General features: G+C 41.9%; 1 protein-coding gene across 1 annotated transcript in view; it reads left to right on the top strand.

Annotated features, from left to right (window-relative positions):
• EIF3I (eukaryotic translation initiation factor 3 subunit I) overlaps positions 1 to 22,699 on the top strand; it is a 35,582-nt gene that overhangs the window by 936 nt on the left and 11,947 nt on the right. Inside the window, exons 2-7 of the mRNA XM_068268876.1 lie at positions 1,535 to 1,627; positions 7,781 to 7,868; positions 8,522 to 8,587; positions 9,594 to 9,743; positions 14,624 to 14,751; positions 19,450 to 19,560. Coding sequence (XP_068124977.1) covers positions 1,535 to 1,627; positions 7,781 to 7,868; positions 8,522 to 8,587; positions 9,594 to 9,743; positions 14,624 to 14,751; positions 19,450 to 19,560 — 636 coding nt within the window. The remainder of the gene's footprint in view (positions 1 to 1,534; positions 1,628 to 7,780; positions 7,869 to 8,521; positions 8,588 to 9,593; positions 9,744 to 14,623; positions 14,752 to 19,449; positions 19,561 to 22,699) is intronic.

Here is a 22,699-nt window from a genome sequence, read left to right as displayed (position 1 = left end):
GGTAGGGTGGTAGTATGGTTTACAGTTTGTATTTTTCTTGAACAGTGTAGTCTGTTCCTTTTTATAAGCTAAATGGAGATTATTTGTATGATATAGTAGGTTTTGACTGAAGCTCTTTCCCTTATACTTTTGGAATGGTTTAGAACATCTGCTTGGTTTTTATTGCTCGTTGTGTCCCCAACTGGGGAAATTCACCCTTAGGGCTCATTCACACTATGTGCTGTGTTGTCAGTTTTGATGCAACGCACATTGTGCACGATGCATATGGCAACATGAAAGTCCATAGACTTTTGTTACCATTCACACTACAGGTGTGTGCGTTCCCATGTGTTACGATGTAACACATCTAGTGACATTTTATCTCAAGACGCACACGTTACCAGATGAGTACAGCTGCTGACGTCTGTGTTTAGTACATCCCGACGTGCATTCCGTGTGTTGACTGTGCGATGGCAACACATGCACAAAATCCTGTTCATGCACGTGTTGTGTAGTGTGAATGAGCCCTTAGGGTTAGCAAGAACAGGAACTATCTCTGTAACAGGAAGTGAATAGAATCCTCAATGAAAATTGTGTACAGAAATAAACTGCCCACAAATGTCCAGTACTTTTAAATGCTTCAACAAATGTTTCCTCATTACAGATTTTGCTTCTCTCCATAATCTGAGTCCTGTTACCTGGTACAGAAAGCGCAGGTTGGAGATAGTAGGGTTGAGTTGAGCTAGCGTAAAGTCCGTAGGCAACAGCTTTCTGATAACCGCAGCGTCTAGAGGGCTTGATTTACTAAAGCGTGATTACTATCACAGCAGTTCTTACGCGATCTGCCATGCGTGAAGGTTTGCGCGCGTAAAGGCTTACTCCACATAAGCGAAGGTTTGCGTACAATCATGCGCTAACCTTCGTTTACACGCGATTGTGATAGCAGTTATAATGCTTTAGTGAAGCATTCTAATTGGCCCAATAGCGTGGAATTATTATTATTATTATTATTATTATTATTATTATTATTATGGAACCTAGCAGTTTGAGAGAGTGCTGTCTACCCAATCATGTTAGACAGAATTTCCCTTTGGATTTTCAGGCTGGCTCACCTCAACCATATTAGCATCATCTGAGGGAAAAAACTTGTACATAAGCTAGATTAAACTTTCCTATGGACATTCGTGTTCCCTTATGGCTCACCTCAGCCATACTGGCTCCCAAGCGAATAGGTGTTTGTTGTCCTGGCGGCATGCCTATCAAGAAACTCTTGCTTGATGATCAGGAGAATGAGTGTTATACTGTATTACATTAGCTGGTTTACAGTTGGCACAACAACTTATTTTTCAATTTGAGAACACAGAAAATAGTTTGCCTACTTTTTGAATAAAAAATTAATATAGATCCTGAAATGATTCTTGTGTCTGTTGATGTGATTTTGGTTTTTTTTGTTTTTCTTCTCTTTTTTTTTTTTTTTTTTTTTTTCTCATCCTTCTCAACGGTTTTTCATTAACTTTAACTTTAACTTAAAAAAACAACCCTTTTCTTCCCCCAGAGACCCATCCTACTTCAGGGCCATGAGCGGTCTATCACTCAGATCAAGTACAATCGTGATGGTGATTTACTTTTTACTGTTGCTAAAGATCCAGTAAGTATGGACTTGATTATACACTCTTCAATTTATTTGAAATGCTTTATCTGGGCAGGGTTAGGAAAATGTGCAGTTTCCACATGCAAATTTACACTACAATGTGCAACCAATGTAAGTCAATAGGCATTTACACATCTAATGCATTTTTTTCGCATGTAAGAAAGATGCATACAATCCGCAGCATAGTTGTGCACACAGTGTGCATTTTCTCATTAATAATTATTTTAGCTTTTGTGGTAAAATGTACTTCTAGTAATGCAGATGGATGCACGTGTGAAAAACTGCATTTTCTTTTGCAGTGAAGTGTTAACCCTTCCTTTAATTGATGGTGCAGTAAATGGCACTCTTGGCTGGTGGTTCTGGGGTTCCAGGTTCAAACCCGGACACTACCTGCATGGAGTATGTATGTCCTCCCAGTGTTTGCGAGTAGTTTACTCCCACATCCCAAAACATAAACCTACAGATAAATGTCTATCCCCCTCTTTCCCCCAATAGAATAATGGCAGACTATATGCGGGTGAAAACTAAGAATGAGAGGAGTATTTAAACCAGCTAATACCGCAAATCGTATGTAGGTTATGACAATTGTGAAAGCATTCCTGTAGCCACTTACTCACCTAAGTGACAAGACTCTGGATCCTATAGAGCCTTCTTGTTCTTCTCGTTTCCTTGCTGTCGCCTGTTCAAATTTCCCGCCGGCTGCGTCTTCCGATCTCCTCGGAATACTTGGGAAGTAACCGAGTCTCGGAGTACTGTTGAAGATGAGCGGCTCAGTACTGCACACACATAAATCCTTGCTTGTGGACTCAGATGTTCGCATTTGGCAGTACCCAGAGACCCAAGTACTTCCAAAGCCTTCATTGACATTAAAGTCAGATTGCTGCAATGGGCCCGGCAGAAGAACGAGGGGATGCAGAGAGACCTGGAAAGGCTGTAAGGGATCCAGAGCCTTCTTGTTAGGCGAGTATGTTGGTTTTTTGGGTTTTTTTTTTTTTTAGGTGGCTACAGATATCCTTTAATGCTACAATGTCATGAATACAGCATTGCTGTAGAATACATTGTATGATAAAGACATATTTTATTAAAACTAATTAAAAAGACCTAAATAAGGTCACAGAATAAAACCAACTGCACCCTGGTAGTTGGTACACAGATAGTAAAATTACAAAACGGTTCAAGTAAATCGATGTTCATGACAGCTGATTCACAACTAACAGCAAACGTCCAACAAATGTGTATGTCCAGAAGCAACACAACACTGGTAGAAGAAACACCATGGAGTAGGCCGATGTTGTCTGAACGTGCTGCCCAATGATATATGCTGCCCCGCCTGCGTTGTAGGAGCCTGTGCTGCCACATTTCCTATTCAGTAATGCTGCTAGCACTAACAACCTCAAATCTCTACAGTCACACCTTCTGCACGCCCAAAATTTTCAGGGCAGAGAGGGGATGACCTGAACTACCTCTGTGCCATATTAGGAACTAGCGGGGCTAGGGGGCTGCAGTTTGACACAAAGGTAATTTGGGGGGTCCCCTTCCCATCCTAAAAATTTGGGGAGTGTAGGAGGTGTGGCTGCAGAGATATTTCGGGGGAGATTACCGTATATACTCGAGTATAAGCCGAGATTTTGAGAACAAAAAGGTGGGCCAAAAGTGGGGGTCTCGGCTTATACTCGAGCAACGAGTTTTCCCCCACCACAAGATGAAGAAAAAAAAGCAGCCCGCTGACGGCCATGTGCACCCCTCCCTCCGCTATGCACATAGTGCTTCAGGCACAATTAACAGACTTGTTACACTCCAGCCTACCACGTGCTGCCTGAGTGGAATGGATGGCACCGTAGGTGGTGTCCTTTGTCTCTCACCGTGCATGTAATGCGCCGTGTCAGTGCCGTGCAGGCTGTCTTTATTTACCGATTCGCCCCCGGGACTCCTCCGTAGCTAGTAGCAGACTCATTGCTGTGATCCTTGCAGTGGCGAATGGGAAGTGATACGAGGCGCCACTAGATGGCGTCATAGCTGTGAGATCAGACTAACTTTGGCTATGGAGAATTCCCGGCAGCCGATGATAAACAAAAGAAGCCTGCGGCTCGTATCACTTCCCATTCACCACTGCAGGGATCACGGCAATGAGGCTGCTACTGGCTATGGAGGAGACCCAACAACGAATCGGTACATAAAGTAAGCCTGCACGGCACTGACACGGCGTATTACATGCATGCTGAGGGACAGAGGACACCTAAAAAGGTGCCTTCCATTCAAGCAGCGCGCGGGAGGCAGGAGGGTAACAAGTCTGTCGGAGGAGTCCCGGCGGCAGCTACAGAGAAGTCCCCATAAAACCTGTGCAGCTCTGCACATTTTGCTGCGGGGGGGGGGGGGGGGGAAATAGTGAAACGGCCACCAAATGTGCCTGCAGCACTATGTACATGGTGGGGGAGGGAGGAGGACTACTTCAAACTCTGTATATACAATGCACACAGGATTCCAGGACACAGGAAAAAAGTTGCATACCTGAATGGTGCTAGCTTCTGACACTGACAGTAGCACTCATGTTTTTATTATATCAAAGGCATGCATGCTTTTAATGTATAAATCAGACTGTCTTCATTATTAAGACACACACAAAGAGCCATCAATAAAATTCCCCCTGAAATTCCACCTGCACCACTCCTACAGTTCTACCCTCGGCTTATATTTGAGTCAATCACTTTTTCAAAAACCATTTAGGTAAAAGTTGGAGGGTCGGCTTATACTCGGGTCGGCTTATACTCGAGTATATTCATGTTCCCACTGAGCATGTTTATTACTCAGTGTGGAAGGCAGCTTCCGAGCAGCACAAACAGACATTACACTGGCTGCAGTATTCAACAAGACTGCATCCTGATGTGTTTTATGGCCAAAGGCCACTTCCTTAAAGAGTGCCTTGAACCCTGGTGGGGTGATAATGATGTCCAAGAGGCTTAAGTGAAAACATCCAAGTAGAAAAATAATTAAATAGATGCAATAATAAATCTGAATTGATTTCCGCTGTGTATGAGGTTCCTAGAGTGTAATAAGTGTGCTTCCTGCCCTGATGCAACCTAGTAGTCCATGGAGTGACAACTACTGATCTGTGTTACTTACCAATTTTTGAGGTTAAAGAAAGGCACAGGCATTGGCCTTTATTCATTTTTAACCAAATCACAATGTTTATCTTTTGCTTGGATCAGATGTGCAAATAATTTTGGCATTTGTCCATACAATAAACCACTTCATGCAAAGTGGACATTTAGAAACGTCCAACTCGTGTACCATTAGTACAAATAGGACATTTTATAGAAACATCCATTCTGTCAAGTACACGTGCCCATGCTCCACAGGAGCATGTGTGCATTTTTACCCCTGCAGCCTATGGCCCAGTGCACACCAAAACCGTTAGCAGATCCACAAAACGCTACAGGTTTTTGGAGCAGATTTCAGAGCGATTCTAGGCACGTTTAGAGACTTTTTCTAAACATGCCTAGCGTTTTTGGGAGCATTTTTGTGTAGCAGATGACAAATATTGTTACAGTAAAAGCTTTTACTGAAAAGCTTCTGTAACAAAAACACTTGGAAAACAGCTCTGATCTAGCGTTTTCCAGAGCGGTTTGAGCTTTTGCTATACTATACATTGAGGCAGAAACGCTTCTGCAAACTGCAAAAGTGCTGCAGGACCCACGTTTGCGGTTTGCTAAAACACCAGCCCATTGAAATACAGGGAGTGCAGAATTATTAGGCAAGTTGTATTTTTGAGGAATAATTTTTTTATTGAACAACAATAATGTTCTCAATGAACCCAAAAAAATCATTAATATCAAAGCTGAATCTTTTTGAAAGTAGTTTTTAGTTTGTTTTTAGTTTTAGCTATTTTAGGGGGATATCTGTGTGTGCAGGTAACTATTACTGTGCATAATTATTAGGCAACTTAACAAAAAACAAATATATACCCATTTCAATTATTTATTTTTACCAGTAAAACCAATATAAGGGCTGGTTCAGACGGGCGTTTTTGTGGCGTTTAACGCAGTGTTTCAGACGCATCGTTTTTTGGGATCTACTGCCATCCCATGCAAGTAAATGGGAGCGTTTAGAGCTGGCTTTTGCAGGCTTTCATGAAAGCCTGGCAGTAGATCCCAGCGTTGCGTCTAGTCTCAAAAGCAACATGCTGCTTTCAGAGGCGGTAAACGCGAGGAAACAATAGCAGAGACCAGAACTGCTAGCCTTGAACGCTTTTCAAAAGCCTTCAAAAGCTAGCTTTTTAAACGCTGGCGTTTGGAACGCAATGCCAAGCAAAAGCTCAGCAGACGCCCGTGTGAACCAGCCCTAACATCTCAACATTCACAAATATACATTTCTGACATTCAAAAACAAAACAAAAACAAATCAGTGACCAATGTAGACACCTTTCTTTGCAAGGACACTCAAAAGCCTGCCATCCATGGGTTCTGTCAGTGTTTTGATCTGTTCACCATCAACATTGCGTGCAGCAGCAACCACAGCCTTTCCAGACACTGTTCAGAGAGGTGTACTGTTTTCCCTCCTTGTAAATCTCACATTTTATGATGGACCACGGATTCTCAATGGGGTTCAGATCAGGTGAACAAGGAGGCCATGTCATTAGTTTTTCTTCTTTTACACCTTCTTGCCAGCCACGCTGTGGAGTACTTGGACGCGTGTGATGGAGCATTGTCCTGCATGAAAATCATGTTTTTCTTGAAGGATGCAGACTTCTTCCTGTACCACTGCTTGAAGAAGGTGTCTTCAAGAAACTGGCAGTAGGACTGGGAGTTGAGCTTGACTCCATCCTCAACCCGAAAAGGCCCCACAAGCTCATCTTTGATGATACCAGCCCAAACCAGTACTCCACCTCCACCTTGCTGGCGTCTGAGTCGGACTGGAGCTCTCTGCCCTTTACCAATCCAGCCACGGCCCCATCCATCTGGCCCATCAAGACTCGCTCTCATTCGATCAGTCCATAAAACGTTAAAAAAAATCTTGAGATATTTCTTGGCCCAGTCTTGACGTTTCAGCTTGTGTGTCTTGTTCAGGGGTGGTCGTCTTTCAGCCTTTCTTACCTTGGCCATGTCTCTGAGTATTGCACACCTTGTGCTTTTGGGCACTCCAGTGATGTTGCAGCTCTGAAATATAGCCAAACTGGTGGCAAGTGGCATCTTGACAGCTGCACGCTTGACTTTTCTCAGTTCATGGGCAGTTATTTTGCGCCTTGGTTTTCCCACATGCTTCTTGCTACCCTGTTGACTATTTTGAATGAAGCACTTGATTGTTGATCACGCTTCAGAAGCTTTGCAATTTTAAGAGTGCTGCATCCCTCTGCAAGATATCTCACTATTTTTGACTTTTCTGAGCCTGTCAAGTCCTTCTTTTGACCTATTTTGCCAAAGGAAAGGAAGTTGCCTAATAATTATGCACACCTGATATAGGGTGTTGATGTCATTAGACCACGCCCCTTCTCATTACAGAGATGCACAACACCTAATATGCTTAATTGGTAGTAGGCTTTCGAGCCTATACAGCTTGGAGTAAGACAACATGCATAAAGAGGATGATGTGGTCAAAATACGCATTTCAACACACACAATCAATAGAACACAGCAGTACATGCATCCAGCTACATTTGAAATTGGTCAGCATGTGCTCGTCAGCCAATCAGGATGCACTGTCATACACCCTTACCTGCTGACCAATTTCAAATGTAGCTGGATGCATGTACTGCTGTGTTCTATTGCTTGTGTGTGTTGATTTTTGCATTCAGTATGGAGGCAGTGTTGGTGGGTTTTCTGGATGTGAGAGGTCCAGAGCCTGGGTGTGAGAGGTCCAGGCCCACCTGCACTCTCCTCCAGGTATCGTGTGTTGGCCTTGGGGCCCCGGCCAGTGAGAGGGGTCCGGGGCCCCTGGCCATCGTGTGAACCAATCGTGTGTTTTCAAAATACTAATTTGCCTAATAAATTCTGCACTCCCTGTACATTAGCCAAGCGGTTTCCAAGGCGGCAGCGGTTTGCGGGTCACTTTAAAAACAGCTCGGTGTGCACCAGGCCTATGACATGAATTGGTTAAGATATGCAGCTCCTTTATGTTTTCTTGCGTGCTTTTATATAGCATTTTCCTTATTTCTAGGTTGTGAATGCTTGGTATTCAGTGAACGGAGAGCGACTTGGTACCTACAATGGCCACACAGGAGCAGTTTGGTGTGTTGATGTTGACTGTATCCTTTTCATAATTCTAGGCTATCTCTAATCTGTCTGATCTGTTGAAAAAAATTGAAATATGTATGGGTACCCCAATTCTGACATGACAAAAACAGATTATAGATAACTGTTGCAATTTTTGTGCGATTGCATTTAGGTATACTCTGCAGGAGTGCACAAAAATTGCATAGCGAGTGTGCCACTATATGATTTTCATACCTGTACCCTATGTGTGTGAAGCCCCACATCCTTTTCTCCCAAAAAATGCAGTTACGCCGCGCAAAACAATTGTAAGACAAATTGCGATGCAACATACAGGAATTTTTTTTTTATTTTTATTATTTTTTTTTTAAAGATCTACAAATCAGAATTGCAGCATGACTGTGATTTGCAGTGGAAAGGACTATGGCTTATGTGTGTACATGTAAGATATTGATATATATTGCAAAGATGTAGATGCTTCTTACTAAACCAGAGGCAACTCCACTTAATAAAAATATATAATTTTATTTTTGTTTGTGAAAAATTTCAATTTGCTGATATAAAAAACAGTTGAGCTGGTATTAAACATTTGGTAGAGTAAGTAGCATTGTATGAACGTAATTTTCAATGTCTGTACTGCTTATGCTGCACTACACTTGTATGTAACATTCTTTAACCGAGTGTTCAGGGGATACACGCCATGTACTTTCTGGATCAGCAGACAACACATGCAGATTATGGGATTGTGAAACAGGTGAGTCTACATATTATCTTGCATGTATAATTTCTGGTCGCCTGTGTCTTCTAGCAGAATTGGCTCATGCCATTAAAGAGGCACTGTTTTGACATAGTAGAATACAGTAAATTCAATAGCATACCCACCCATTTTCCTGGTGTCTGCATCAGCAACCCTTCATATACCTATTTATTGCTGTATATTGAATATTGCTCAGCCCTCCCATTGATGCATAGCCTAGGCTGGTTAGCTGTTACTCCTGACTTGTTTGGCCATCAATGGGGTGGGGTTTTTTTGGGGGGAGGGGGTTGGTTTTTTTTTTTTTTTTTTTCTGCCACTAGGCACACTTTCAGTAGACTGTCTTCAGTATGGCCGTAGTTCTGCCTCCTTTTTTTTATTTTTTTTATTCTATGCATATGATGGTAAAGCATTAATTAGCTATGTACAATGCTCTGTGCCAGTCTGTACTTTTTGCAATACATTGTTTTCCCAGCTATATGTTTTGCATTCCTAGTAGATGGCAGGCTCTGGATACCAGACTTTAGTCCATCCCGCTGTTCCTCTGCTGTCAGTTGAAGGCATTCAATCTACTATGTGGAATAGTTATTCGGCATGCTTCAGGCAGTCTTCAGAAGTGTGTGTGTGTGTAATTTATTTATTTTGATTTCCCTTTAGGCCCTCTTTGAATGACACACAGCAGAATGTAACAAAATATTCTGGAAACCCATTTTACCTTAATTCGCCTGGTTCCAGTATAATAAATGCTTCTCCGATTTATATATGGCTGCATGTTAGTATGCAACCTTGTGCTCCCAGTGATAAGTAGCCTAGTCTACAATGTCACCCCCCCCAGTATGATGTGAAACACTGTCCATGAATGAGCAGCATGTCATCCACCTTAATATGAATGGATCAGGGTTTTAGGGTAGGGGTCTGTTTAAATGAAACATTCATGGTTTTTACTGAAGCAGTCATTTTCTGCTATTTTTTTTCTGACTTTTATCTTTGACTTTTTTTTTTTTAGGGAAGCAGCTGGCCCAAGTGCAGACAAATTCAGCTGTCAGGACCTGTGGATTTGACTTTGGAGGAAACATCATCATGTTTTCCACAGACAAGCAGATGGGTTATCAATGCTTTGTCAGCTTTTTTGACCTTAGGGATCCATCCCAGATTGGTGAGTATTTAACAAAAGCCTAATAGTCTAAGGAAGTTACATACATAGCTTGCTGAAGGGGCAGGGAGGCATTTGCCCCATCCACCCCAGGCCTCACCTTGCCTGCACAAACTGGGGCACCTTTCTCTTATAAGGTTGAGGGAAGCTGTAACTGCAAACAGGTTTTAGGAGAGCGTTTGTTTGTGGCAGTGGCTGATGTGGGGGCATACTATATTCACACAGCTGGGGGAGCACCTGCAGCTGCTTGCACTACTCATTCCTGAGTAGAACTGTGCCTTTGTCTTTTGGCTGCAATTCTGTGTGCATCTCCTGTTCTCCCCAACCCCAGCACTAGAAACAAATGCCTCTCCTGCCTCCCATTTTCTGGATCAATAACAAATACTCTTGGGAGTGCTGGTGCTTGAGAGTCTTTAGTCCAAATATTTGTGCACCACGGTTTGGGCTGACAAAAGTTTAACTATTGCATAAGCTGACGATGAAGATTGTGGGCGATAATGCTGTAATTTACTGCCAGAGTTGAGTGAAGTTTTGGGCTGTGACCTCCATAGGGAGGGTTAGGCCCTTTTCCATTGGCCTTCTTTTGGTCCATTTTTCAGAATTTGAGGTGATTTGCCAATGTTAATTACAGTGCCCCTTTTTCACTTTTTTTTTTTTTTTTTTTTTTTTTTTTTTCATCCAAACGCAAATGTAGTGAATGCTGTGTTTGAGTTAGAGACTCTGTAACAATTTATTTTTTCTATCATATAAGTTCCTATACCTGTTCTAATGTGGTCTGTCTTACTGCAGCCTTTCCTAGTTGCACAGTGGCTGTATTATCTCTGTTATATAATCTAATCTTCTGTCCTTTGTCAGCTCAGGCAGGAATGTGCTGCTCTGCTGTGATAGGTAGAAGTTATACACACCCTCTCCATGCCCCCTCCAGGCTCTGAATGAGTCACAGACTGAGCTTCTCTCAGCCTATCACATGCTGGTTAGCAGCCATGTTTTTTGTTTGTAAACACTGCCTAAAACTGGCAATTACAAGCCAGGTTTGCAGCAGGGAGTGGCAGAAACAGCAAAGAGGGGCCCAGGAGAACATAATGAATAGAATGGTATGCTTTTTATTGTGAGAATTTTAGAGTACAGATTCTCTTTAAGACACTTGGAGCCCAAGAAAGTTACATAACAAGCATGGTGCTATGCATTTTTCATGCAGTCTACCAATCTAATTTTTTCTATTTCGCTGTCAGAAATTCAAAACACAATACTGCAGTTAACACGCAGAGACCCAGTGTTGTAATATTACAACATCACATTTAAGGCTAAAAAAAAAAACCCTCCCCCATTCTCTTCTTTTTAAAACCTCATGTACATTACTAATAGGACCTATTGTTCAGTTCTGCAACACTATTGGATGATTGAATGTATAAATAGGTCTGTTTATTTGGCCATGAAGTCATACAACTCTGTTGCCTGCTTTGGAGTATATCATGTTGTTTTGGACAGGATACATCAAGACTCAAGTAAATAAAAAGTTTGAAATATTTTTTTCTGTGATAATTAACATGTGTAGATCATGCAGATTTTGTAACATCAAATATACTGATATTGAGAGATTTGGAGATGGTTATTTCTATGTTGTAATTTTACAACAGTGGGTCATAGTGGTAGCAAGATTTTGTCTGCATAGTAAACTTGAGAAGGTGATAGTTTTCTTTGAGGCAAGGATGAAACTGTTTGCATGACTAATTGAATAATATGTCTACCTGAAAAGAGTTGTGGAATGGAAAGTGTGAAGTTGAAACATGAAACATGGACTAATGCTGGGAATACACGGGTCGATCTGGCGGCCGATTAGCCGCCGGATCGACTCCCGCTGCGTCCCCGCTTGTCCGCGCGTGCACCCGGATCGATTCCCACTCGTCCCCGCCGGCGCTTCTCATCTCCCGCTCGATTCACCGTTATTGTCCGGCCGCGGGTATCGAGCACGGAATCGATCCCCGCGGTGATCGGACACGTCGGATATTATCAATCGAGCCATCAGCGGCTCGATTGATAAGGGGGCATCGAGCCGTGTATACCCAGCATTAGGGCTGGTGCACACCGAGCGGGTTTTCTCGCGTTTTTACAGCCGCTTGCGGCTGTGGAAACGCGTGGGTAATGTATTTCAATGGGGTGGATCACAGAGCGGGAGGCATTTTGCTGAAACGCATACTCCCGGGGTGAGGAATTTTTTGGATTGCGGAGGCGTTGCTGCCTCCAATGTTAAGTATAGGAAACACGCAAACCGCTTTGAAAAACGCCAGTTCAGAGCAGTTTTGCAGGTGTTTTTGTTACAGAAGCTGTTCAGTAACAGCTTTACTGTAACAATATATGAAATCTACTACACCAAAAACGCTACCCAAAAACGCAAAACACTAGGTGAAACGCTTCCTAAAAATAAGAAAAAGCGTTTCAAAAACCGCTAGCGTTTTGCGGATCTGCTATCGGTTTTTGGTGTGCACCAGGCCTTAATATCAAACCTGGCTGTTCCTGCCTGACAGGAAAGTCATTGGAACTTCCACAAATGCCTATCTCCTGCAGCCCTCAGACCTGCCAATACATATGGTAATTGATGACATTTTTCATTGTTTGATGCATCCACTGTAAACAGGCACCCAATTTGTACATCACAGGGTCCTGCTTGCAGACTTCCTAACCTTTTTTTGTGCCCTGTTGTATCAACTGTTATCCCCTGTTACCACCTGTTCTTTAACAGCTAATTTAATTAGAGTTTTTGTATACCTGTGGTTAGGTGCTGGCAATTAGCTAATTTGTTTAATTTATGTATGTCTCTACCTACTGTATAGAGCCTTTACAGTAAATTCATGGGCCAAAAGGCCATTACCCCATAACAGCTTCCTGGTCAGCACACTATTAAACTGTAATATTGCCCACTTGAGCCATAGAGAAACATGGACATTACCTTGCACATTCAGTTGTAACTGACAGCAGCTGATATATAACTGATATATAACTGACAGCAACTGGTATATTTCAGTCCTGACAATCTTGTTAGAACTGGAAGGGATCACTATAAGAAGAAAACGGTGAGCTTCTGAGAGGAAAGGTAAGGATGTAATATTCATTTGCAGCTACGTCATGTGCTTATTTTAAATAATTTTACTCAGTACAGGTTCCTGTTAAATACACCGACAGCAGAAACATAAATAACGACAGCGCAGTGCAGGCGATACTGTACTTGGAATTTACCGCCCTGACATGCCCCCTTTCTGCTTCTTGAATACTAGTTTCGGAAAATTTACCGCACAATTACCGCACGCACGATATTGACCTGCGATGTCATTCATGAATACTAACTTCCGCTACATGCTTGCGCTAAATTACCGAACGCTCGATAAAGCATTCGGAAAGCGTTCGGTAACACTTGATGAATCGAGGCCATAGTCTGGATCCAGTGTTTTTTTATATGATACTCATTTTTTGTATTAAATTGATAATAAAAATTATTTTTTTTCTTTATTATACTGTTATTGTGCATATACATGAACTTATGTGGGTCTTTATAAACTGTAAAGTAAAAAATAACTTAATTGTTCCTTACATGTGTTCAGAGTGTGAGTGATACTATTGAACTTCTGCTACTCTACAAGCCCAGCGTTGCAATTTTACAACATCCTCCCAAAAAGTTACTAAAATGTCAAAATAAAAAAAAAACACTGATTTAGGCATCACAAGCCTCCTATAACAACATGTGAAAGGTTGAAACATTTTTTTGAAGTTTTTTTCTATATTTGGGTCTCTGGGGGTTAAACTTTCCCAACTGCAGAATAAATTGCCCCGCAGTGCATGCAGTGTGAATAGAAAAATCGTGCTTGCACTGCATTTGCGATGCACAGTTCTTTTTTCCACTGAAAAAAAGACCATTACCGTTCGGGCATAGAATAGGGGGAGGGTAGTTTTGAGTGTCATGAAGGGGTTAACAATAAGAGGAGATTTGGGGCTGGCTGGCTGTCTGTAAGTGGATTTTTATTAGGGGTATTGATTCTGATAAGAATAGCACCACACACATCAGGATGCTGACATGAACTTGAACAGTCCCAATATCTGATTTGGGTTTTGCAGGTATATTTTGGGGCAGCCGAAACCTCAGGCTTTGGCATTGGAAAGCTATGACACCATGTGGGCCCTGTAAAGCTGGGACACACTAAATGACACTGGAAACTTGGAACTCACTACAGAAAGCCGGGCCCTACAAAGTTGGGATACACTGTAGGTAGAAATAGCAAGCTGGGATACTATAGTAGGCAGTAGAGCTGAAGCACATAGGACACTGGAAACATGAGGTACACTGGTGGCCAGTAGACAGCATTGATACTGTATTGTGGTCCTAAAGGGATGGGAGTCGCTAGAGAGTTGCAATGTATTATAGCAGTGGTTCCCCCAACCCTGTCCTCAAGGCCCACCAACACTGCATGTTTTGTGGAAATCTACAGAGATAGTTAATCAGCTCTGCTTAGATGCTAATTACCTCACTTGTGGATGTTTGTGGTTTCCTGGAAAACCTGTGCTGTTGGGGAACTCTGCATTATAGGGAAGCTATAGTATAAAAGGCACTGGAAAATTTGTCTTTGCGCCCACAGGTCTATTTGTACCAGTCCTCTCTCTTGCTCTTTACTGGTACGCAAGTTTAATGTTTATACAATGCTGTATTAAATATGTACTTATTATATTCATTTTAATGTTTAATTGTAGTTTGAAGTGTTAAAACTTGTGAAATTTATCAAAATCAAATACAAAATGATGTTGATTATCCTGCATTTAAAGTGATATCAAAATAGAATTTTCTTTCAGTGTTGTCAATGATTGGTCTTGCCATTCTTTCCTTTTTATGTTTGCAGAGGATAATGAACCATACATGAAAATCAGTTGCAGTGAATCTAAAATAACTAGTGCTGTTTGGGGTCCACTGGGTGAGAACATCATCGCTGGCCATGAAAATGGAGAACTTAACCAGTACAGTGCAAAGGTGGGGAAAAGATTTCATTATTTCAATTTCAAAAGCTAACTTAATTTATAGAATGTGATAAGCTGTCATGTAGTATTTTGTCATATTAAATAATCACTGTGACCGGCAGTTCAGCTTTATTACAAGTTATATCTGTACAGTAGTGTAGGCCATAAGGGTCTACTTTGTGTATCTATGGTATGACCGAATCATATAGCCACCAATTAGTCACACAAACCAGAGGTCCTTGCAAAATCTTAAAGAGGAACTGAAGTGAGAGGAATATGGAAGCTGCCATATTTATTTCTTTTTAACCAATACCAGTTGCCCGGCAGCCCTGTTTGTCTATTTGGCTACAGTAGTGTCTGAATCACACCAGAAACAAGCATGCAGCTAATTTTGTCAAATCTGACAATGTCAGAAACACCTGATCTGCTGCATACCTGTTCAGGGGCTATGGCTAAAAGTACTAGAGGCAGAAGATTAGCAGGGCTGCCAGGCAAATGGTATTGCTTAAAAGGAAATAATCATGGCAGTCTCCATATCCTCATCACTTCAGTTGTCCTTTAACCTCCTTAGCGCTATGGTCGACTTAATACGTCCATTACCGCCGGAGGTCGCCGCTCAGGCCCCGTTGGGCCGATTTGAATAATTTTTTTTTTTTTTAAACACGCAGCAAGCACTTTGCTTGCTGCGTGTCTCACCTGATCCCCCGCCACGATGCAGGGCCCCCCCAGGCGAGACCCCGTGCGCTGCCTGGCCAATCAGTGCCAAGCAGCGCTGAGGAGTGGATCGGGTCTCCCTGTGACGTCACGACGTCGATGACGTCACGACGTGCGTCGCCATGGCGACGGGGGAAGCCCTAAAGGAAATCTCATTTCAGAACGGGATTTCCTTATGGCTTACAGTGCCGGCGGCGATCGGAGGGGTGGGAGGGATGCGGAAGGCAGGGGGGCCATCATGTAGCTAGCGCTAGGCTAGCTACATGATTGAAAAAAAATAGCGCTGCGCTGCCCCCTGGCGATCTTTAATAGAACGCCAGGGAGGTTAAGAGCTGTCAATCTGCATTTTCTTAAGTAAATGGAGGCATGTAGAACACTTAAGGTGCGTACACACGTCAGATAAAAATGAAAGATCACAGACCAATTTTACCCCCTTTCATGTAGTATGAGAGCCATACTCTACACAGTCTATTCTATGGAGCTGAACTCCCCATCAGATAGAAATCTTTGCAAGATGCTGCACACACAGATGCTGTACACATGCAACAGATCAGTATCTGCAAAAGATCTGTTCCTGCAAAAGATCCGTTCCTGCAAAACGCATTCATAGTCTATATCTGCAGATCTCATACACACCTTGTTTAACGGACAATTATCTGTAGATCAGATCCACCAGGTTGGATCTTCAGATCGGCAGATAATTGTCTGATCTGCAGATGAATGTCCATTAAACAAGGTGTGTATGAGATCTGCAGATGTCATAGACTATGAATGCATTTTGCAGGAATGGATCTTTTGCAGGAACAGATCTTTTGCAGATAATGATCTGTTGCATGTGTACAGCATCTTTGTGTGCAGCATCTTGCAAAGATTTTTTATCTGATGGGGAGTTCAACTCAATAGAATAGACTGTGTAGAGTATGGCTCTCATACTACATGAAAGGGGGTAAAATTGGTCTGTGATCTTTCATTTTTATCTGACGTGTGTACGCACCTTTAGCCTCAGTCAGTGAGATGCAAATAGAGTTGTTGCAGGATTATACAAATTTTTCATGTATAGACCAATCAAATTCCACCTTGGTAAATTTCAATTGGTCCATTTTCAAGCTGCATATATTTGCATGCTAAATTTGCATAATCTTGCATAACTTGGAATTTGCCTTTCATTGACTATGCCTAGTTATACATAGGCCACATGAGTTGCCCACAGTAAGACAAGGCAGTGTGTGACCCTTTTAAAATTACAAAATATCAGAAGGCTGACAATGTGTATGACCGGTTAAAGTTGATCTAAACTCTTGCACAGGACAGAAGGAAAACACAGAGAAATGCACCCTGTATATATTTAGAGAGTTTAGCCTGTCTAATTCCCCTTCTCCGTTCCTAGTCACAAATTGTATTTTGATCTCTCCCGTGTCACCTGACTGCAGCGGTAGATAAACTAATTTTAAAGCATCGGATGTTAATATGTCTGCTTTTATAAAAACAGGAAGTGGAAACGCTGCAGATTTATTGAAGGATTTGTATCAGCTGTAACAAAGAAATGTTCTTTAAAGGTTATTATGCGGTTGCGTATCTTTTAGTGCAGAGAAGAAGTTCCAAGTTTAGGTCCACTTTAACCGCTTCAGCCCCACAGTGTCGAAAACCTGATGCATCCGAGCAATGTTCACCTCCCATTCATTTGCCAATAACTTTATCACTACTTATCACAATGAATTGATCTATATCTTGTTTTTTCCGCCACTAATTAGGCTTTCTTTGGGTGGTACATTTTGCTAAGAATTATTTTTTTCTAAATCCATTTAACAGGAAGATTAAGAAATGAAAAAAAAATCATTATTTCTCAGTTTTTGGCCATTATAGTTTGAAATTAATATAAGCTACCGTAATTAAAACTCATGTATTTTATTTGCCCAGGTTATTACACCGTTTAAATGATGTCCCTATCACAATTTATGGCGCCGATATTTTATTTAGAAATAAAGGTGCATTTTTTCAATTTGCGTCCATCACTATTTACAAGCTTATATTTTAAAATAATATAATATACCCTTGACATGCATATTTTCAAAGTTTAGACCCTTAGGTAACTATTTATGTTGTGTTTGTTTGTTTTTTAATTGTATTTGGGTAATTTTTGGTGTGGGAGGGAAACTGCTAATTTTAAATGTAAAATAATGTAATTGTTTAATAAAAAATGTATGTGGGTGTAGTTTACTATTTGGCCACAAGATGGCCACGGTCAAAGTCCTGGATGGGAACGATCTCGCATCCAGGAACTAGAAAGAGGACGGGAAATTTTTGGGGGAGGGGCAGAAAGATGGCGGTCTCTGATGAGAGATTGTAGGTTTTTCTGCGGGAGACTTAGATAAGTGAATGGGAACTATATTCCCATTCACTGATTGGAGGCTAGCGGCAGGCGGCGGGAGCGTGTGCACCGCGCAGCAGCAGAGCCTATCTGGACGAACGTGCTCGTCCAGATAGGCTGAACTGGTTAAAATAAATTACAAAAAAAAAAAACAGGCAGGCTGCACCATTATAGAAAATTTAAAACTGAGGCAACTGAAAGCACACACACAAAAAAAAAAAAATACTACAGCCATTAAAATCCTGTAGCAGTAAAGGGCAGGTGAAAGCCTTATGTGAAAACAGACTTCAAGTTGGTATACTCCCTAGACGCCATAGTATAATCCCCCTGAGTGAGTAAATAAACACTAGCCATCCTGTGTTCAGTTGAGCCTTCTTCACCCCAGACCTGCAAACCTATCACTGGCAGCCATAAGAAACTGTAAAGGTGGCCATACACTGGTCGATTTGCCATCACATTCCACCAACAGATAGATCCCTCTCTGATCAAATCTGATCAGAGAGGGATCGTATGGCCACCTTTACTGCAAACAGATTGTGAATCTATTTCAGCCTGAAACCGATCACAATCTGTGGAGCTGCTGCTGCGCCCCCCACCCCACCCCTGCATACATTACCTGTTCCGGCCTGCGCGAGTCACCGCTGTCTTCTTCTCCGCTCCAGACCGTTACCTGCAGCTACTGAACTTCCTGTCCAGGGGAAGTTTAAACAGTAGAGGGCGCTCTACTGTTTAAACTTCCTGCCGGGACAGGAAGTTCTGTGTAGCTGCAGGAACGGTCTGGAGTGGAGCGGAGAAGAAGACAGCGGGGACTCGCGCTGGCCAGAACAGGTAATGTATACCCGCTGCATTGCGTCGGTCATCAGGCATTTGAACGCCGCTATCGACGCACTCCCGACCCGCCGGCGACCGAGAAAAATCTTCTGCACGGATGTGTCGACGGGAACGATCGATTTCGGACAGAAATCGACCGTTCTGTCAGTGGTGTGCGCGGCGATTTCACAGCCGTTTCGATCACGGTGTTCGAAACTGCTGTATATCGGCGGGAAAATCGTTAGGTGTATGGGCCCCTTAAGAGGTAACGGTGTATCCCACCACAATCAATCACCGTTCCCAAAACTGTTCTTCACATCATAGTTAAAGAATGCTAACATAACCTGTGCCTCCCAGGCAATCCAGCCTGCAAACATACAGAGCTCTGGTTCTCAGGCAGAAAACAGTGCTGCATGACCTTCGGTGTGACTTTGATTTAGAGTGTTCTAGTGAGGTTTCCCATTTCTGAATAAAGTCACTCCATACCCTGCATGCTTTGGGGTCTATAAACTGGTAGAGCAAATATTTTCCATTTTGTATTTTGCACAAAAACAGGTATTTGTTTTTGGTTTTTTTAAAGCCCTTCATACATCATTTTATTAGGTTGCTGTAATGATTCAATATAAGTGCAAGAAAGCACTAAATCTGCTGTAGTACAGAGTAGTTTGTTTAAATCATCTCTGGTGTCAGAATTCTTATGGTAGGTAATGCAGTCACTATAATAGTTGTAGTTGTTAATGATGTACATAGAAACCTATTTCATGTGAAGGAGAATCTTCTGATTGGCTTGTAAAATGCTAATGTTTTTTCTTTCCCCAGTCTGGAGAGATTGTCAATAGCATTAAAGAGCACTCAAAACAGATCAATGATATTCAATCTTCCAGAGATATGACCATGTTTGTGACGGCATCCAAGGACTGCAGTGCCAAGGTGAGTTCTTCAATAGGTCACGGGACGGGAGCTTGTCTTACTGTAACACTCAGGTATTTTATGTGTACGTGTGCTCAGACATAATTTAGAGTGGACGATGTTGTAGAGGTTCAGCAGTGGCACATTCATAATTTTTATTTTATTTTTTTTGTATTCCTATGGCCCTCCGGTGATGTGCTGTCTGCTCTTACTTTTCCTGTAAAGTCAATTCAGGCTTATATTTCGGTTTTAAAATGTTTCAGTCATAACAATAGTACAAATATATGTACATGTAGGCGAAACATAATGTGTCCCATGCAGAGCAGCAAATAACATCAATCAGCACCGGCACAGTCAAATCTCCAGTTGCTATCAAGCTTCTTTTACTGGAGAGGCCTAGGCAATTTGCATAAGCATGTAGTAACAACATTATAAGCAAATAGAACAAAAAAGATCCTATGGGTCGGTGGCAAGTGGTGCCATAGACCTGCAGTCCTAAAAGGGTTGTGTGTGTGAGGGTGAGGAGAATCCTTCTGTCCTCTCAATGTGCCCACCCCTAGCTCAAGAGAGGTGGGAAAGGAAGGGAATGGCGAGAGAGGGGGGGAGGTGAAAGAGAATGGGGGTAGAAGTAAGAAAGTCCAAAAGAGTAGCTTAGAGTCAGTATTAGATGAGCAATTCAGTGTCTAAGGAAGGAAATGCAAGTTGTTTCCAAGGTTGCCAAATATAAAGGAATTTTTTCTTATGCGTGTCATGTAAGACATACGGGGTCATATATATTTTTTTTTTTGTGTATTTGGTATTCACGTACCAAATCTTACTAAATTAACTGTTTGATGTCTGACAATAAATGTATCCCTGTTGTCCTGTTTTGAAACAGAATGTTGGCAAAAGAGCTCTGATAAACTATATTTTGGTGTAAAGTAGACTTCCCCCTCCCTCTTTCTTCCTCAAACCAAGCAAAATGGACTGCAGTACTGTCACCAATTAATTTTATTTTAAAGAACTGAAGCGAGAGGGATATGGAGGCTGCCATATTAGTTTCCTTTTAAGAAATACCACTTGCCTGGCTGTCCTGCTAATCCTCTGCCTCTAATACTTTTAGTCATAGCCCCTGAACAAGCATGCAGCATATGAGGTTTCTGACATTAATGTCCGATCTGACAAGATTAGCTTCATGCTTGTTACTGGTGTTACTCAGACATACTGCAGCCAAATAGACCAGCAGGGCTATCAGGCAACCGGTATTATTAAAAAAGGAAATAAATATGGCAGCCTCCATGTTCTTCTCACTTCAGTTGTCCTTTAAAGGAAACACCAGGGAAACATAAAAAAAAATCTGATTGATTTACCTGGGGCATCATCCAGCCCCTGGAAGCCTATGTGTCCCTTGCCACAGCTCTGCTCCAAGCTTGTCTCCTGGGGTCCTCTCTGTAGCAGTCGCGGACCCGGGACAGGTCATCAGCCACTGCACATGTCTGAGCTCCTGCTCCCGGAGCTGTGCACATGCACAGTGGCCACCATCTGCTATGGAGGAGACCCTGGGAGATCGGCTTGGAGGACTAAAAGAGACATAAAAGCGGTCAGGTACTGACAGGAATTCAATCGTGTACTCTCTTCAAAAGTGAATAACTAAAAAAAAGCTGGATTTAACCACTTGAGGACCGCAGGCTTTACCCCCCCTTAAGGATCAGACCCTTTTTTTTTCCATTCAGACCACTGCAGCTTTCACGGTTTATTGCTCGCTCATACAACCTACCACCTAAACGAATTTTGTCTCCTTTTCTTGTCACTAATAGTTTTCTACTGGTGCTATTTGATTGCTGCTTTGATTTTTACTTTTTATTATATTCATCAAAAAAGACATGAATTTTGTCAAAAAAAATGATTTTAACTTTCTGTGCTGACCTTTTTCAAATAAAGTAAAATTTCTGTATACATGCAGCACGAAAAATGTGGACAAACATGTTTTTGATAAAAAAAAAACAAAAACCATTCAGCTATTTATTGGTTTGGCTAAAAGTTATAGCGTTTACAAACTATGGTGCAAAAAGTGAATTTTCCCATTTTGTAGCATGTGTTTTCTGACCACCTGTCATGTTTCATGAGGGGCTTGAATTCCAGGATAGTATAAATACCCCCAAATGACCCCATTTTGGAAAGAAGACATCTCAAAGTATTCACTGAGAGGCATAGTGAGTTCATAGAAGATATTATTTTTTGTCACAAGTTAGCAGAAAATGACAGTTTGTGACAAGGAAAAAAAAAAAGGTTCCATTTCTGCTAACTTGTGACAAAAAAAAAAATGAAATCTGCCACGGACTCACCATGCCTCTCTCTGAATACCTTGAAGTGTCTACTTTCCAAAATGGGGTCATTTGTGGGGTGTGTTTACTGTCCTTGCATTTTGGGGGTGCTAATTTGTAAGCACCCCTGTAAAGCCTAAAGGTGCTCATTGGACTTTGGGCTCATTAGCGCAGTTAGGCTGCAAAAAAGTGCCACACATGTGGTATTGCCGTACTCAGGAGAAGTAGTATAATGTGTTTTGGGGTGTATTTTTACACATACCCATGCTGGGTGGGAGAAATATCTCTGTAAATGACAATTGTTTGGTTTTTTTTTTGTTTTTTTTTTTTTTTTTTACACACAATTGTCCATTTACAGAGAGATTTCTCCCACCCAGCATGGGTATGTGTAAAAATACAACCCAAAACACATTATACTACTTCTCCTACGGCGATACCACATATGACACTTTTTTGCAGCCTAGGTGCGCTAAGGGGCCCAACGTCCTATTCACAGGTCATTTTGAGGCATTTGTTTTCTAGACTACCCCTCACGGTTTAGGGCCCCTAAAATGCCAGGGCAGTATAGGAACCCCACAAGTGACCCCATTTTAGAAAGACACCCCAAGGTATTCCGTTAGGTGTATGGCGAGTTCATAGATTTTATTTTTTGTCACAAGTTAGTGAAAAATGACACTTTGTGAAAAAACCAATAAAAATCAATTTCCGCTAACTTTTGACAAAAAATAAAATCTTCTATGAACTCGTCATACACCTAACAGAATACCTTGGGGTGTCTTTTTTTCTAAAATGGGGTCATTTGTGGGGTTCCTATACCGCCCTGGCATTTTACGGGCCCAAAACCGTGAGTAGTCTGG

Source organism: Hyperolius riggenbachi, chromosome 2, assembly GCF_040937935.1.
Source record: "Hyperolius riggenbachi isolate aHypRig1 chromosome 2, aHypRig1.pri, whole genome shotgun sequence".
NCBI classification, from domain to species: domain Eukaryota; kingdom Metazoa; phylum Chordata; class Amphibia; order Anura; family Hyperoliidae; genus Hyperolius; species Hyperolius riggenbachi.
The sequence above is the reverse complement of the archived record's forward strand: the minus strand, read 5'-3'. Positions and strand labels throughout refer to the sequence as shown.